The 13,866-nt window shown below is 56.5% G+C and overlaps 1 protein-coding gene across 3 annotated transcripts in view; it reads right to left on the reverse strand.

The window, feature by feature from the left end:
* The window catches only part of GMDS (GDP-mannose 4,6-dehydratase), a 484,495-nt gene continuing 470,629 nt past the window's right edge, over positions 1–13,866 (reverse strand). For all 3 annotated transcript variants that reach the window (XM_082414754.1, XM_082414753.1, XM_082414756.1), the window contains 2 exons: positions 517–585; positions 1–318 (listed from right to left, as the gene is read on the reverse strand). In XM_082414754.1, the coding sequence (XP_082270880.1) occupies positions 256–318; positions 517–585 (132 nt within the window). In that variant the 3' untranslated portion in view covers positions 1–255. The remainder of the gene's footprint in view (positions 319–516; positions 586–13,866) is intronic.

Raw genomic sequence — 13,866 nt, forward strand, 5'->3', positions numbered from 1 at the left:
TGCAGGTTAAGAGAAAGGATATTTTTAATAAGAAAAGAGAAAAACCATTTGAAAGCCCCACAATTTCAGTAGTCTAGCGACATAATTTCAAGGAAAGTGAATATGTGATTAAAACATCTTGATTACCAAAACCGATCAGAGGAGGCCTGGCCAAAAGTAGAGTGGGCGCCGCCGGAGCCCATCCCGGCTGCTGCAAACCTCGGCGGCCGGGCGCGGGCGCGGGTCCGGGCGCGGGGCGCAGGCACCGCTGGGCGCTCAGGCGTTGGGGTTGGTACTCATGAGCTCCACGTCGGCGTCCACCATCTCCCTCACCAGCTCCTGCGGGGAGGACGCGAGCGCTGGTAAGACGGGAGCGTCTGGCCCCCTCCCGGGGCGCCCCCTCCACCTCCACCTCCACCGCGGCGCTTGCAGCGGCCGGCGCCCCCTCCCGGGCCCTCCTCGCCCTCCCTCCCGGGGCGCCTAGCCACCGCGTCCCCTCCCCGGGCCCGGACCGGAGCGGCCGGGAGACGCACTCACATCGAAGGCGACCCGGGGCTTCCAGCTGAGCTTCTGCTTGGCTTTGGTGCAGTCTCCCTGCAGAAAGTCCTGCGGGGCGGGGACGGAGCACACGGGCGGGCGGTCGGCGGCGGCCAACAGGCTCCCGGGTCCCCCGCGGGACCCGGGGTCCCCGGGAGCACACGCGGTTAAAGCCAGGCCCCCAAATGCTGCTCTCAATGAAACCGGATTTCTAATTACCCTGATGTAGTTCATCTCCCGGGTCCCCCCCGCGGGCCCGGGGTCCCTGCCCGCCGCCGCCATCGCGTCCCGCCGGCCTCAGTGACCTTCTTTTCCGCCTCGTGTTGTCAGGGACGCCGCCCCGAGAGCCGTGTCGGACTCGCGCTCGTCTCACGGAGCGGAGGGGGGATGCGCCCTCCGCCCCTCCCCTGCTGTGCGCGCCCTCCCCCTCCCACCGCTCCCATCCTCCCCCCCACCCCGTCTCTCCCCCCCTCCCCTCCCGGGCGCCCCGCTCCCGCGCAGCCCCGCGCCCTGCACACCCACGCGCGCGGGAAGAGGCGCGTCTCTCCGAGGGGCCCCTCCTTGCTGACCAGGCGCTGCCAGCCCTCGGCTGCCTGCTCCGTCCGTTCTCTCCCTTCCTCAGAAATGCTGATCTGGACCCCCTCACCCCACCCCCCGCGAAGGAGCGGCCCCCGCACTCGCACTCGGGGCTCCTCTACCCCCGCAGCCCCTTCCCCGCCGCCCGGCTCCAACGGCGGCCCATGTGCTCACTCGTGAGTTTCTCATCCCAGCTGACACGACCTTATCAAAATATAAAAACACATAAAAAAGGACGAGATGACTCAAGTAGTAGCCGCTAGGCCTCCCAGCGCAGGGAGGGAGCTGCAAACCGCCAAGGCCTCCCGGTTTCCCTCCATTGAAGAGACTTCCTGGGAAGGAAACCAGAAGAGCGTCAAGTGTTGCCGCATCCCAGCCCTGCCGCTTGAACAGGTCCTGAGGACGCATGGAGGCGAGCAAGAGGGATGAGAATTTCAAGATGATTCCAAAAGGAAAGGGAGACGAGAAGGAGGAAGGAAAGAAAGAAGAGAAAGGAAAGAAAAAGACTTCGAAATAGACCAAGCTGGGGGTAAGATGAACAGTTGGCCCCTCCAGATGCAAACGTGTTCCTCCAACGGTACACGAGACGGGAACCCTCAAACGGAGGCCAGCGAAGGCTGCCTGGACCCAGGCGGGACCCTGCACACCGCACGCACCCCAGGAAGACACCATCTCTGAGCCACACGGAACACTGAAGAACAGCCTAAAAACCACGGCAACAAGGAGAGTAACGTGCTCAACCTGTAACTGAAGGCTTCTGCCCCACGTCCTCCCCAGGCTCCCGGAAGGTGGATGGAGATGGCGAAGGCCCAGGGGCGGGCAGGACCCGCTCTGCCCACCCGGCCCTGGCCCAGCCCCCGGCTCACGTCCGCTAAGGCGTCTGGATCCACTTCTGCACCGTTTGCCTGAAATCTGCTCCAACACGGCCCATCCAGCTGCTCTCCTCCTCCACCACCCAGCCTCACATTTTAGGCTGGAATAAATCAAGTTCCCAAAGGCACTGCGTTTCGCTGAAGGGCTGACTTCCTCTCCAGCATTAATAATAGTCAAACAAGTTATTTCTGCTGGCCTTAAAAGTCCATAGGCAGAGTCTTCAGGAAAAGTAAGACGCAAATATTACTAATTAGCAGTTTAACACAGTGCTACATGGAGCTGGAAATACAAGTGGAAAAACAAGTGAATTTATTTTTCTCTCCTTTCCCTAAATAAACTTGTGTAGACTTCAGCGATACCTCTGTTCAACTCTGAGAGTCACACAAAGATATGCATTCTTTTTCCCCAGAGGGAGCTGTGAAACGTGGCATGAGGAAGCAACAGGGCCCCTCAGTTCCACAGCGGTCACGGTCACGGTCACGGCTTGAAGGAGCAGGGCCGCTGTTCCCTTCCCACACCTGCCGTGAGGTCACCGGTTCTGCAGAGGGTGTGAGCCGGGCTCTAAACTCCTGGTTAGCAGAACCCGAAGAACCGGTGCCATTTCAAATGGCCTCAGTAGGCTTGGAAAGGGTGCTTTTGCATTGTAACTTGGTTTCCTGTATTTTTCTACAAGCAGCTCTTAATCTAAAAACAAGTAGGGAACTATAATTAAGGAAGAAGAAAAATGGCTTTCAAAAGCTCAGAAACAGACGTTGCTACTGTGCAAGGATTTCATTGAAACCAGAGATGCACCAGTGAAACTTCCCAGTGTAGTTCTGAGCCCAACTCCTACATTCCAGCTGAGCAGCTACCTTTCACCTTCTAGCGAGGCTCTGTCTCCCTCAAATTTGATTAGACCGAGACACCTTGTGAAGGAAAAGGATGAGGTTCCAGTAAAACGAAACGGTGGCTCTGGACGCCAGCTGCTCCAAGCTGACATCTAGCCCAGCCCCTGGGCTTGCGCCCCAATCCACGTGTAGGGAAAGACGAAGGACGTCCCAGCTTGTTTTACCCTTAGCCCCTCCCGAAGGGCTTTCGTACTTCTCCCCAGTGTGTCCTTTAGGGAACCGGTTTGGGGCGCAGCAGTGGAGGTGCACGTGGCCGGCCTGCGGGGGAAGGAGGCTGGGAGCTGTGCTCTCCCAGGGCCACTCCCAGTACTCCCTGCCACTTCTCACAAACCCTCTCCACTAGGGTGTGGTCAGCTCCAAGGACGGGCGAGGAAGACGTTCATCTGTTCTGTTCTTTTCTTCTCTTCTGACCGTTCAGTTCCTTCTTTATTTATAGGCTTAAAGCCTCGGTATGACAACAGGGGCCAAAGCTGAATGAAAGTGATGATTTTATGTACAGTTTCCCAAGCGCACGTCGTGCGCTGGGTGGTCTGGACCTTTCCTTTAAAAGAGAGACGATAAAGCTCTGGGGAAAATATGAAGCATTTCCACGGGAAGATGACGTTTCCCGAACTCTGGCTCCTGGTGTCCTCCCCGTTTCCACAGGTGTTCCTTAGGTGAGTTTCAGCCTGTGATTTATTCTTGTCAGATTCAATTAGGGTTAGCTGAGCATTTTACAGCAGCAAAGCAGCACGAGCAGGGAAGACGTGTGTGTCCAGACGCCCCGCCCCTTCATGGTCCGAGGGCTCCAGGGCGCCTGATGACTCGGGTGGCCTTCAGGGCTTGTCCAGCCAGCAACCCTGAAGCCCGGGGGCCGGTGGTCAGAGTGGCAAACCCCAGCAGGTAGGAAGGCGTGTTTTGCTGCAGTAATTTTTCCGGCTTTCCTGGCTTCTGTTCTTGTTATAGTGAAGTGATAAAGGGCCAGACCAGATCCTGGAAAAGTCATTAGGCCAGTTCCTAAGCCCACAGTAGTTAACGCAAAACCCAGGAAAGCAGGGCCCATGCTGTGTCATTGTCTTACACTCTCACTACAGTCTTCTGGGCACCATTTCATCCTCATCAAGATAACAACACACCTTTAATAACACCGGTTAGATTTCTTCCCTTCCCCCAATCTTACTTTCCTTTGGTCATTATTTAGCACATTAAATCCCTTTGATACTCAGCCACTTCCCTGAAAATCACTGTGGTGAAAGCTGTTAAGCAGATGCTATCACATTTCTTTTCAAAGTTCATAGTCTCATTTCTTTTTCTCACTCTTTCACTGCGGTTACATTCGGAAAAATTTAATTTTTTTTTTTTTTTTTTTTTTTTTTTTGCCACGCTGCACGGCTTACAGAATCTTAGTTCCCTGACCAGGGATCGAACCCTCACCCTCGGCAATGAAAGCACGGAGTCCTAACCACTAGACCGCCAGAGAATTCCCAGGAAAATGTTAATACTAAGATTAACATTAATATTAGTTTCAAGTGATGTATTTCCTCCACAGGCCTGCCTGTAAGTTTTGCAAAGGGCATCTGTTTAGGTGGAGAAACATTCTGAGAGTGTGAGCTCTTTTGGCAGGATGCTGTTAAATTTCTAAAGTGCATACTGAAAGATCTGGACTCGAGTGACATAAATAAGGAGAAGGGCACAGACGACCAGGACGACAGAAGCCCTGCTTAAACATCTTCAAGGATTTAAGACTCGGATTGTGAGCGCTGCTCCGTATTCATCGCTTTCCTTCCACTTTTCTTAAAAAAGCAAAATTGAGGAATAGCTGAGGTTCCAAGGGAATAAAAGAATGCCAGTGAATTTGGTTCTTGATGTCACTTGATGCTAATGCCTTCCTCTTGGGGGAAATGCTCCTTTTTCGAAAGACAGAACTGCTAACAACAACACAGTCAATGGGAAAACCTGTAAAGCTGCACGGACCGTCCCAGTCACGGGTGGAGATGCGCAGCTGACAGTCGGTGAGAACGGGAAAAAACAAACAACAAAGTCTGGATGTTCCCCCAGAAAGTCTGCAGTTGAGTCTGTTTCTGTCGGGCAGGTTAAACTCTTCATGTTCACATTTATGTCCTTTGATTGAAACCTTCCCAAAGAGGCAGCGAGCCCAGAGCAGTTCGCACCGCGGCAGCCTGAGTGAGGGTGCCCGGCGCGGCCCCCCCCGCCCCCTTCGCCTGCTGCACGTCAGCACCAGGGAAGCTGAAGCCCGGCCTCTCCTCTAATGACAGCGGCGATAAGAGACGAGAAGAAAACGGCCGTCTGGTCTGCTCAGGAAGCGGCCTCAGAGGGGCTGTCTGTCAGCGGGGCTGCCGTCGGGGGAGAACAATGCTGGGCTCTCCCCCGGGGAAGTGCAGTCCGTCAGTACCGGCTCCACCGGCCACTGACCGTGGGGACAAAGTGGCAGAGGGAGCCGAGTGAGCAGCCCGTCCTGGGCGGCCGGGACGCGGGCAGGACAGGCGCACTGTGCCCTGGATGCTGGCACCCCTGCCAGTGGCCTCGCATGTGAGCCTCGGGACGTGCTGTCGGGACCCCAGGGGGGCGGGAGGTGCCCGAGGGGATCTCCAGGACGCTTCCCCGGCCCCCCCCCCCCCGCCGCTGATCCCATGTTTCTGGGCTGGGGACCACTCACTTCCAATTGGTAGAATTTGTCATTTGGAACCAGCAGCTACTAAGAGCTACCAAACCAAGGGGGGAGAAATACATCCGCCTCCGAGCGTACCCCAGACACAGATGAAGTCTATCCGGCACAGCAGAGCTTTCTGAAAAAGTGAATGAGAGCACTGTCTTCCCTAGGTGTCCACTTGTAAATCTGTACATAAAGCCTACGGTGGGGAAAAAAAAAAAAAGCATTCACTTTATAAAGGGAGAACCCGATTAACGGCATTTATAGTGCAGCCTACATAGAGGTGCATCTTTTTTCATTTGTATTTTGAAAATATGATTAGCAGAAAAAGACAAATGTAGTTAGGGAAAAGGGAAGAAATACAGACACACAATTATACAGGGAAATACAGGACGAAACACACCAATTTCCTTTTAAATAGAGCTTTAAAAATATCCTGGGGAAAGTCCTTTCAGGCAGACGTGCTCGGGAGGAGCGGAGACGAGGACAGGTGCCTTCCCGCGTGGAGCGGGCACGTGCCCCACACCCAGGCCGGCTTCTGTCCTGGCCGTCAGCCCCAGGCTCCCGTCCCCGTTCCCGGGACAGAGAAGCAGGCCCCGGGGACGCCCCAGCCTTCTGCACTGGCCGGCCCCTGGGCCTCCGGGGCCTGTCCGGCTCACCCAGGCTCAGCCTGCGTGGGCTGGGCAGAGGAGAGTGTTTCTCGAAGCTGCCCCAGGAGGTTTGGGGGCTGTGGAAGCACAGGTGGGTGTGTCATGGGTTGCTCTAAATAAAATAAGCCAATAAGGTTTGGGGGTGCAGCCTGGCAGCACACATACTTCCGAGGTGCCACCTTCCTGCGCCTGGCCTGCATCTGTAACTGAACCGCAGCGCTCATTTCTCTGTTAGCTTTATTCCTTGATCTGCGGTGCTCATGGGAGCATCAGCCCAGGGGAAGCTCGACTAAGTCCTGTAACTGGGGCCTCTGGATTCTGATTCCTTCCCTGATGGTCACTCTGACCAGCTGATACGGGGCTGACTTGCAGTGGCAATGCAGGGCTGGTTAATGAAAGGGAGATAAGATTGTTGGTGACCTCAGCATCCCGGGCTTCAAAGCCAGCACCGTCTTTGTCGGAAATTACTGGTTACTGTTAATAACTGGATCTAGGGTGTAAATATTACCCAGGCTAGTAGGAGGTGACACAAACCCCGCGGAAAGGAGATAAAGCTCCTTTAAGTGGACCGATTAAAGAGGGTTGTCACACAGTTGGCTGGTGGCCCTCTGGAGCACGAGGCCGGGCCGCTCTTCCTTTGACACTTAGTACTTTCTACCCTCCAAGCACTGCACATACACCAGCTCATGAAACCTCCCGACAATCAAAATGCAACTCAAGAGATCTTGTATCTGCTTCAGGTGGCCTCTTTCCTAGGGATGAAAGACCTGCAAAGCACCTGCAAGGCACCTGTGGGGCGAAGGCACGGCTCCGTGTGCACTCACCTATAGCCTGATGCCCCCTCACCCAGGGGGGCCGACTCAGGCCACCCGTGACCGCCACACGCACAAGGGGAAGGCGATTTCCTTTCTAGTTGTTAGATTACTCGGTCCCTTAGAAATCTGCCCGCACCCTCACCCCCGCCTTTGAACATTAGTACTAAAGAACATTGTAAGTAATATGGATGCTTCTGTGACACGGATGGGATATTTTTTCCTTTGGGGTTTTTCTCAGCTTGTATAGTACATCAGGTCACTCAAACTCAAGAAACCTCACTTCAATAATCCATCCATCCATCCTTCCTTCCTTCCTCCCTCCCTCCCTCCCTCCCTTCCTTTTCCCCAACCAAAACAGAAATGACATGACGGTCATTCAAACATACATTCCCTCAGTAACTTCTTAAGGCATGCTAAGGCTAACCAGGCCACTGACAGCATCCAAATTCTTGCTTTTTGGTTGCTTCTCTGGGAAGCTTCACATTTGAGGAAAAATTAAGACGACTGCTATGACGTTTGTTAGTACGGTTTTTGAGAGACATGGGGAAAGATGAGTATGAAGACGAATCTTTAGGTTTTCTACGATTCTATCTGTCCATTCATTTGGTTTCCTGTCAATAGTGGGTTTACCAGGCTGTGGCGTAGCTACACTACCCGGTTACCGGGTGTATTTTCTTTTCTATCTCTGTAAGAGAGACAGAATCCCATTCCCGAACACGGCTATAGAGATACTTAAACCAAACAACTTGACGAACGTCACAAACCCATCTAGTGGCCGCGCGCTGGGCCAGAAGCCAGCACTCACAACACCCAGTAGGACAAGCCCTCCCCAGAAAGCACTGCAAACAACATGCTTTGTGGACGTTCATTTGAGTGGCAAAGAGGCCTCTGAAGAATGAAGACTAAACCAAGTGGAAACATCAACGCGTTCCAGTGCTGGGTGACAAGACGGCCAGAGCAGGGAACACTTACGGTCCAGCGTGCGTGAGGCTTCTGGACCCCGCAAGCTAACTGAAGGTGGTGGAAATGAGACTGTTGGTTACAAGGGAAAGGGGTCGACAGGGAAGGTGCTGCAGGACCCTGCGGCGGGGGAGGGGGGGGGAGGCCTTACACCGAGGGTGTGTCCGGTACGTGAGGGTGTGCATTTGTCAAAGCGGGTTCAGATCCGCGCGTTTCACTGCACACACATTTTATCTCAGTAACAGAAGCTCCTTAGACGCTGACAGCACAGACACCACTGGGGAGACCTGGCTTCATCTGTGGCTCAACCACTGAGCTGTGTTGCCTTGGGGAGTTCTCAATGCTTCTGAGCCTCAGGTTTTAAATCTGTGAAATGGGGAAACACGGCCCACCAGGCAAGGTTGCTGTGAGGATTCACGGTTACACGTGGAAAGCAGCTGGCACCATTTCTAGTTCATCATGACAGCAGGCTGGCTAGTGTTGCTTTTATCACCAAGGTGGAGGGAAAGCAATTCTTTTCATATCTTGTAGTAACATCAAGGATGAAAATGTAATCTTCTAAAGTGGGCTGTCTTATAATTTTTCTTTTATAGTTATGTCGCTTTTACCTTGCACCCTAACCTAACTTCTGTTTCTAGATCATCATGTTTTGAATAATGCTAACAGACTTGGTATTCTGTTTTTCCGCAATTACTGTAATCATTTCACATGCTCTTGACTATTGCCAAACCTTTACGGCCTTAGACGCTGGGGAAGCAGCATTGGACTAGACAAGGCCTGTCATGAGCTTCTGTTTCAGCAGGAGGGACGGTCCAGAGGACAGCAGACGTGAATAAGCCCGTCTCAGCCACAGGGAGTTCAGGGCAGAAGGCTGAAGGGGAGGGGAGCTTGAAAACCAGTGGCAGGCCCTTCTTGAAGCGGTGACGTTTATCAGAGACTTGACTGATGAGAAAAAGCATCACATGAAGCTGTGGGGTAGCAGGGTCCTTCGGGGATCGAGGGAAGGCCACTGAGTCTGGACAGGGTGACGAGGTGGTTGGAGCCCAGAGGAGCTTGGCAATCACACTGGCCCCCGGGGTAATTCCCATCACGGGACCCAGGACCTTCGCAGCAGAGCCATGTTGTCACACAACTTTATCCTGTAGTCACTGATGGTCCCTTAGAGCACCTGCAGCCCGTGGGCCACAGCTATAAACTGGCCACCTCAGCCTGATGTAGTCTGAAAGTCTGATTTTCTGATGCCAATGTAATTTTTGAAAGTAAGTGTGGGATTGACTTCTAGCTCCATGTTTTACAAGGGTGGGTGAGTTATTTTTGCCCAGAATGCTCCAACTCTCACACACAACCCCCCTCCCTCCTAAAGATCTGCCACTCTTTGTTGTGCTTGGGTCACTCAGCCTGGAAACATCGGGCCGCTCTTGAAGGGATGAGGTCTGGGCACCTGCCCTTGAGAGGCAGGACCGTGCCCAGCGGGCCTGCAGGACACAGCGCCCACGGGGCCTGCCGGGGCAGAGGGCAGCGCCTGCTGTGTGTGCAAGGAAGGGCTGACCCTCTTCTGGTCCAGCAAGGACACCGTGGACCTCCTGAGGGCTGCCTGCCCTTCGTCTCCTCCTGCAAGAGTGGGTCCCTGCCGGTGTTGGGCGCAGCTTGAGCTCCCCTGCGGCCACGGCCCCTCTTCTGCCCCATAAGGTCTCGAGAGGATGGGACACGGCACCTAAACCTGCTTGAGTTTTTTTTTTTTTTTTTTACGAAATCCTGTGTGTGTGTGTGTGTGTGTGTGTGTGTGTGTGTGTTACGTGAAGGTCCACACACCTGCAGAGAAAGAACCTGCTTTACTTTTAAGATTTGTGCACCTTATCAGCCTCCGACTGAGTCCAGAGTCTGGCTTTGCTTGGAGCCCGGGGCGGCTTTGAGCACGGGCTCGGCTGGGTGTCTCCGACCTCACCGTGGCCGCCGAGCGGGGTGAGAGCGGCTGGAGACCAGGGGAGGCCAGGGGACGGTGGCCAGGCAGGTGGCGGGGGACGGTGGCGGCCAGGACCAGGCGTAGCGGTGACGCAGGAAGCGGGTGAAGCGGGGCCCACTTTGGAGGAGCAGGCAGAGGACTGGCCGGGGGACAGAGGGGTGGGAGAGCATTCACGGAGGACACCGGGACTGCGGCCCCAGTGAGAACCTCTTCGCGGCGTTCAGAGACTCGTGGGAACTGAGCGCTGCCAGCAAAGTACGAGAGTCACATTTTATCACGACCCCTCGGCCGTTAGATGTTGTCCTCTTTTCAGGGAAACCTCTTGTTTTCATGATTATGAGACAGAGACCCTTCCAAAGGATTCCTTCTGTAGAATTACCTGCGGTCTCCTCTGTCATTCCGTGGACACACTGTCTTGTTTTGAATCTTGATTTGATGCCAAACCTCTCAGCGGAGGAAGTCTGGTGAACCCCGTGTGGGAGGGAGGCCCCTCAGCTCCATCCATGCCCCCCCAGCGGGCAGCCTGGCCGTGCCTGACCGAGCAGGGAAAGGGTTAAGCCAGCTGCGTCCACGGCGTCCTGCCGACACGTCCCCTTCAGCCTGCGGCTGCTGCACAACAAAGCACGAGGGGGCCTTTCACATGACATCATAAAAGCCTGATTTATCACCAGCCACCAAACAACTAGAAAATCATAACATCCTTTCAGGAAAATGCAGTGGAAAATAATCAGGCTGACTTGATGGAAGCTTTGGAGGGGACTCCAAGTGCGAGAGGCCGCCCAGCAACCCTTGGCAGGTGCTGCGCGTGTGGCCAGGGCGGCCGACGCCATCGAGGCTGGGGTCCGAGCTGTGCGCTGCCCATGACCGAGCGTGGCTTTCGTGTCCACAGATACAAGAGCTTGGGTCACACTCTGCCAGCTCAGCTGAGATAACAGTCCAGTGCGTGTGAACGTCTTCTGGAAGTGACAGCTGTACGCAGACATGAGGAGTTACCGGTCACAGAAATGTAGGCACCACCCCGCGTCACGTGACCCCCACCTGCTCCTTCCCAGGACGCTGCCCTTCGTTCCGTGTCATGTTTCCAAAGTGTGTGCCCGTCTAAGATGCGTCACCATCCTTAACAACCCAGGGGCCAAGAGACGACGCAGAGGAGACACCGGAAGCACCCCAGGAAATGCAGGGCTGGCCGCCTCCTGCCCCCAGGAGTTGGTCCCAGGGACGTCTGCGCCTCCGAGCGGTTCCTCGCGCTCGATAATTGGATAAAACCACGGAGCAGGAGCGCGGCTTCTCTGACAGGCATGATGCGTCTGCAGACAAACCGGAAAGGGGGCAGAGGCCGACGAGAGCCTCCGGTGGTTCCAGGGCTCCGGCCACAGCAATTCCACACGGCCCGCTGGCACCAACAGGGGCCCGCCTCGGCCAGGAGACGCCAACTCTGAAGGCCCTGGGGCTCTGGGGTGAGGGGGGACCGACAGGGCCAGTCTGGGGCGGAAGCTGGGCAGGAACGCAGCCCTGGACTCGTCAGAGCGACTTTCACTTGGTTTTGCTGCTTCCCCTCAGGTGTGCAGCGCGGACTCTTTGCAGGATCACAGGTGCACCGAGCAGATGCCCAGAGAAGGTTCCTGAAAGGCTGGGCTCCGTGCGGCCCCGCGAAGAGGAGAGGCCCCGGGCGGGAGGTGCTCAGGCCAGCCCCGACCCGTCAGCCTGCAGAGGGGCCTCCGGGCACCTGGGGCCGCCCCGCCCCGACGGCCGCCCACCCCGGCCCGAGCCCCCAGAGCCTGCGGCGAACGGGGATGCCGTGGACGTGGACGGGGCAGAGGAAGGCCAGACAAAGCTGGCCCTGTGCCCGGCTCTGGGACCGGAGCCCCGCTCCGTGAAGGAGGCGGCGGTGGGACAGCGGTGTCAAGGTCCCGCCCGAGCCCCTGCTCACGCCCCAAGGACGGCCGGCGCCCGCCCGGTACCACGGGCCACCCTGCACCTCCTCGCTGCAGCCCTCCCCGTGAACGGCGGCCTCGGCGGAGCCCCGAGCTCTGCCCCGGACTGGAGCCGCACGAGGGGCAGGGGACGTGGCGCGGGGGCAGCGGCCCGGCCCCCGGCCCGGCGAGCTCCACGCAGGGGCCGCACGCGCACGGGCTGACCGTGCTGGGGCGGGAACCGGGCTCCAGACGGTCCGCAGGGCAGCACCCTGGACGCCGGGGAGCCCGTCCAGCACGGCCGCCCCGGCCGCAGCGCGGGTGCTCGGGGACTGCGTCGCGCCCGGCCGCTGCGGCCACACGTGGGCACTCACCCCAGGGCCCCCGCCCCGGAGCCTCCATCCCCCACCGCACGACCTCTCGGGCTCAGCCGAGGCTGCAGAGTCACGTTCCGCAGACCAGGAAACCGAGGCTTGGTCACAAAGTTAGTGAGTAGGGGGCGGGGGCGAGCTTCAGACTCTGGCTGCTTTGCTCCCCAACCCTCGATCGCAACCCTAAATCGAGCGAAAGCCCCACGTGGGCAGGAACTGGATCTCGGCCACGGGCGGGACCGCGCAGTGCGTGGCGGGGGCTTCCCGGACACGGGCCTCCCCGCCCCGAGGTCTCCTGCGCGGCCCTGCTTTTCTCCGTCGGGGTCCCTGCAGCCGACCCGGAGTCTGTAAGGACTCTACCGTCCGCCCCCAGGGGTGAGCACCGGGACGGCCAGCACAGAGCGGGCGCTCAGCAAGGCTCTGCTTCGTGGATCAGGAATGTTTACAGCCAAGGTCAGTACTTTCCCCCATTTCCCCCAAGAAACACACCTGCCCCCCTTCCCGCTGCGTTGTCACCATCACCCCTGCCGCCCCCAGTCTAAAGTCACGGCGACTGTGACTGCCTCTTCCGCCCACATGTTCTTCCCCCTAACCTCTCCCAGAACTTCGGCTGGGGTCCCCTTTTCTCAGCCCTCAGGCCACGCGCACTTGTGTGACGACAGCCCTCCACAGACCCGCCCGGCCCCGCTCCAGGGCCCCCCTCTCCCTGGGGTGCTGTTCCTTCCCCCAGACAGAAATCTCCATTGTTTGCCAAGCCATTCCTTCCTAGAAGGCCGGCTCTCCATGTGGACCTACCCCCTCCCACCCGTCCCCCAAGGACACGCACCCTCCCAGAGCGCCCCATCCTGGGAGCGCAGGGGTTGGGCGCCTGTCGCGCCCCCCAGGGAAAGGAACTCTGTCGAGTCTCTTCCGCCCTGATCACAGCCTGGTACGGGTGCTGCTCACAGCGACTGCGCAAGAGAGAGGTGCTGGAAGGGTGACTGTGCTCCGTGTCTTAAGCTCTCTCCCCGCATTTGCTGAGGACGGGCCTGGAGCTCTGTAGTGGGGGCGGTGCTTTAGCGTCGCCTCTCTTTTCGGGATTTCCCTGGGCTGTTCGTTAGCAGTGACAACATAAGCAGCGTGGTTATTCCGGGGAGAAGAGGACCAGAGGGAGCTGTTTTAGGTGGAATTTCACGTCTCTGACGTGTCTGCACATTTCAGCGTCCACCCCGACCGCAAGAAAACCTTTCTCTGCAATGCGGTGCTTCTGAGTCGCTTACATATTTCAAGCTGCCTGCGGAGTGGCATTCAGCAACGTGGGAGGTTCCGTGGGTTATTTTATGTCACTGTTGAGGGCTGCTCCATGATGTACGGCTTCAGTTCACAGCCAGCAACACAGTGTTACTGATTTTATACGGGAAAAGCCTAGAACAAGCATCTGTTTGGCTAAACCCGTGTTCCTTGCTATTACAGCGAAGAACAGCTTCGAACACATGCTAAGAGTTTCCAGTTGAATTCTCCTCTCTTCCTTTATTGCCTCCTCAATGAAAAGGCAGACTTGTTTTGCATGGAGAATCATAAGGTCTTTTAGTTTCGCAATACCTTAATTCATGGGTAGTCGAGCTAATCACCACTCCCAAATGATGAAACATCGAAACCATTAACAATTTTACATGAAAGCGTTTTCGTAAAATAGCTGCATTTTACAGGTCT

This window comes from Balaenoptera physalus (genome assembly GCF_965194825.1).
Source record: "Balaenoptera physalus genome assembly, chromosome: 11".
In the NCBI taxonomy this organism is placed as follows: Eukaryota; Metazoa; Chordata; class Mammalia; order Artiodactyla; family Balaenopteridae; genus Balaenoptera; species Balaenoptera physalus.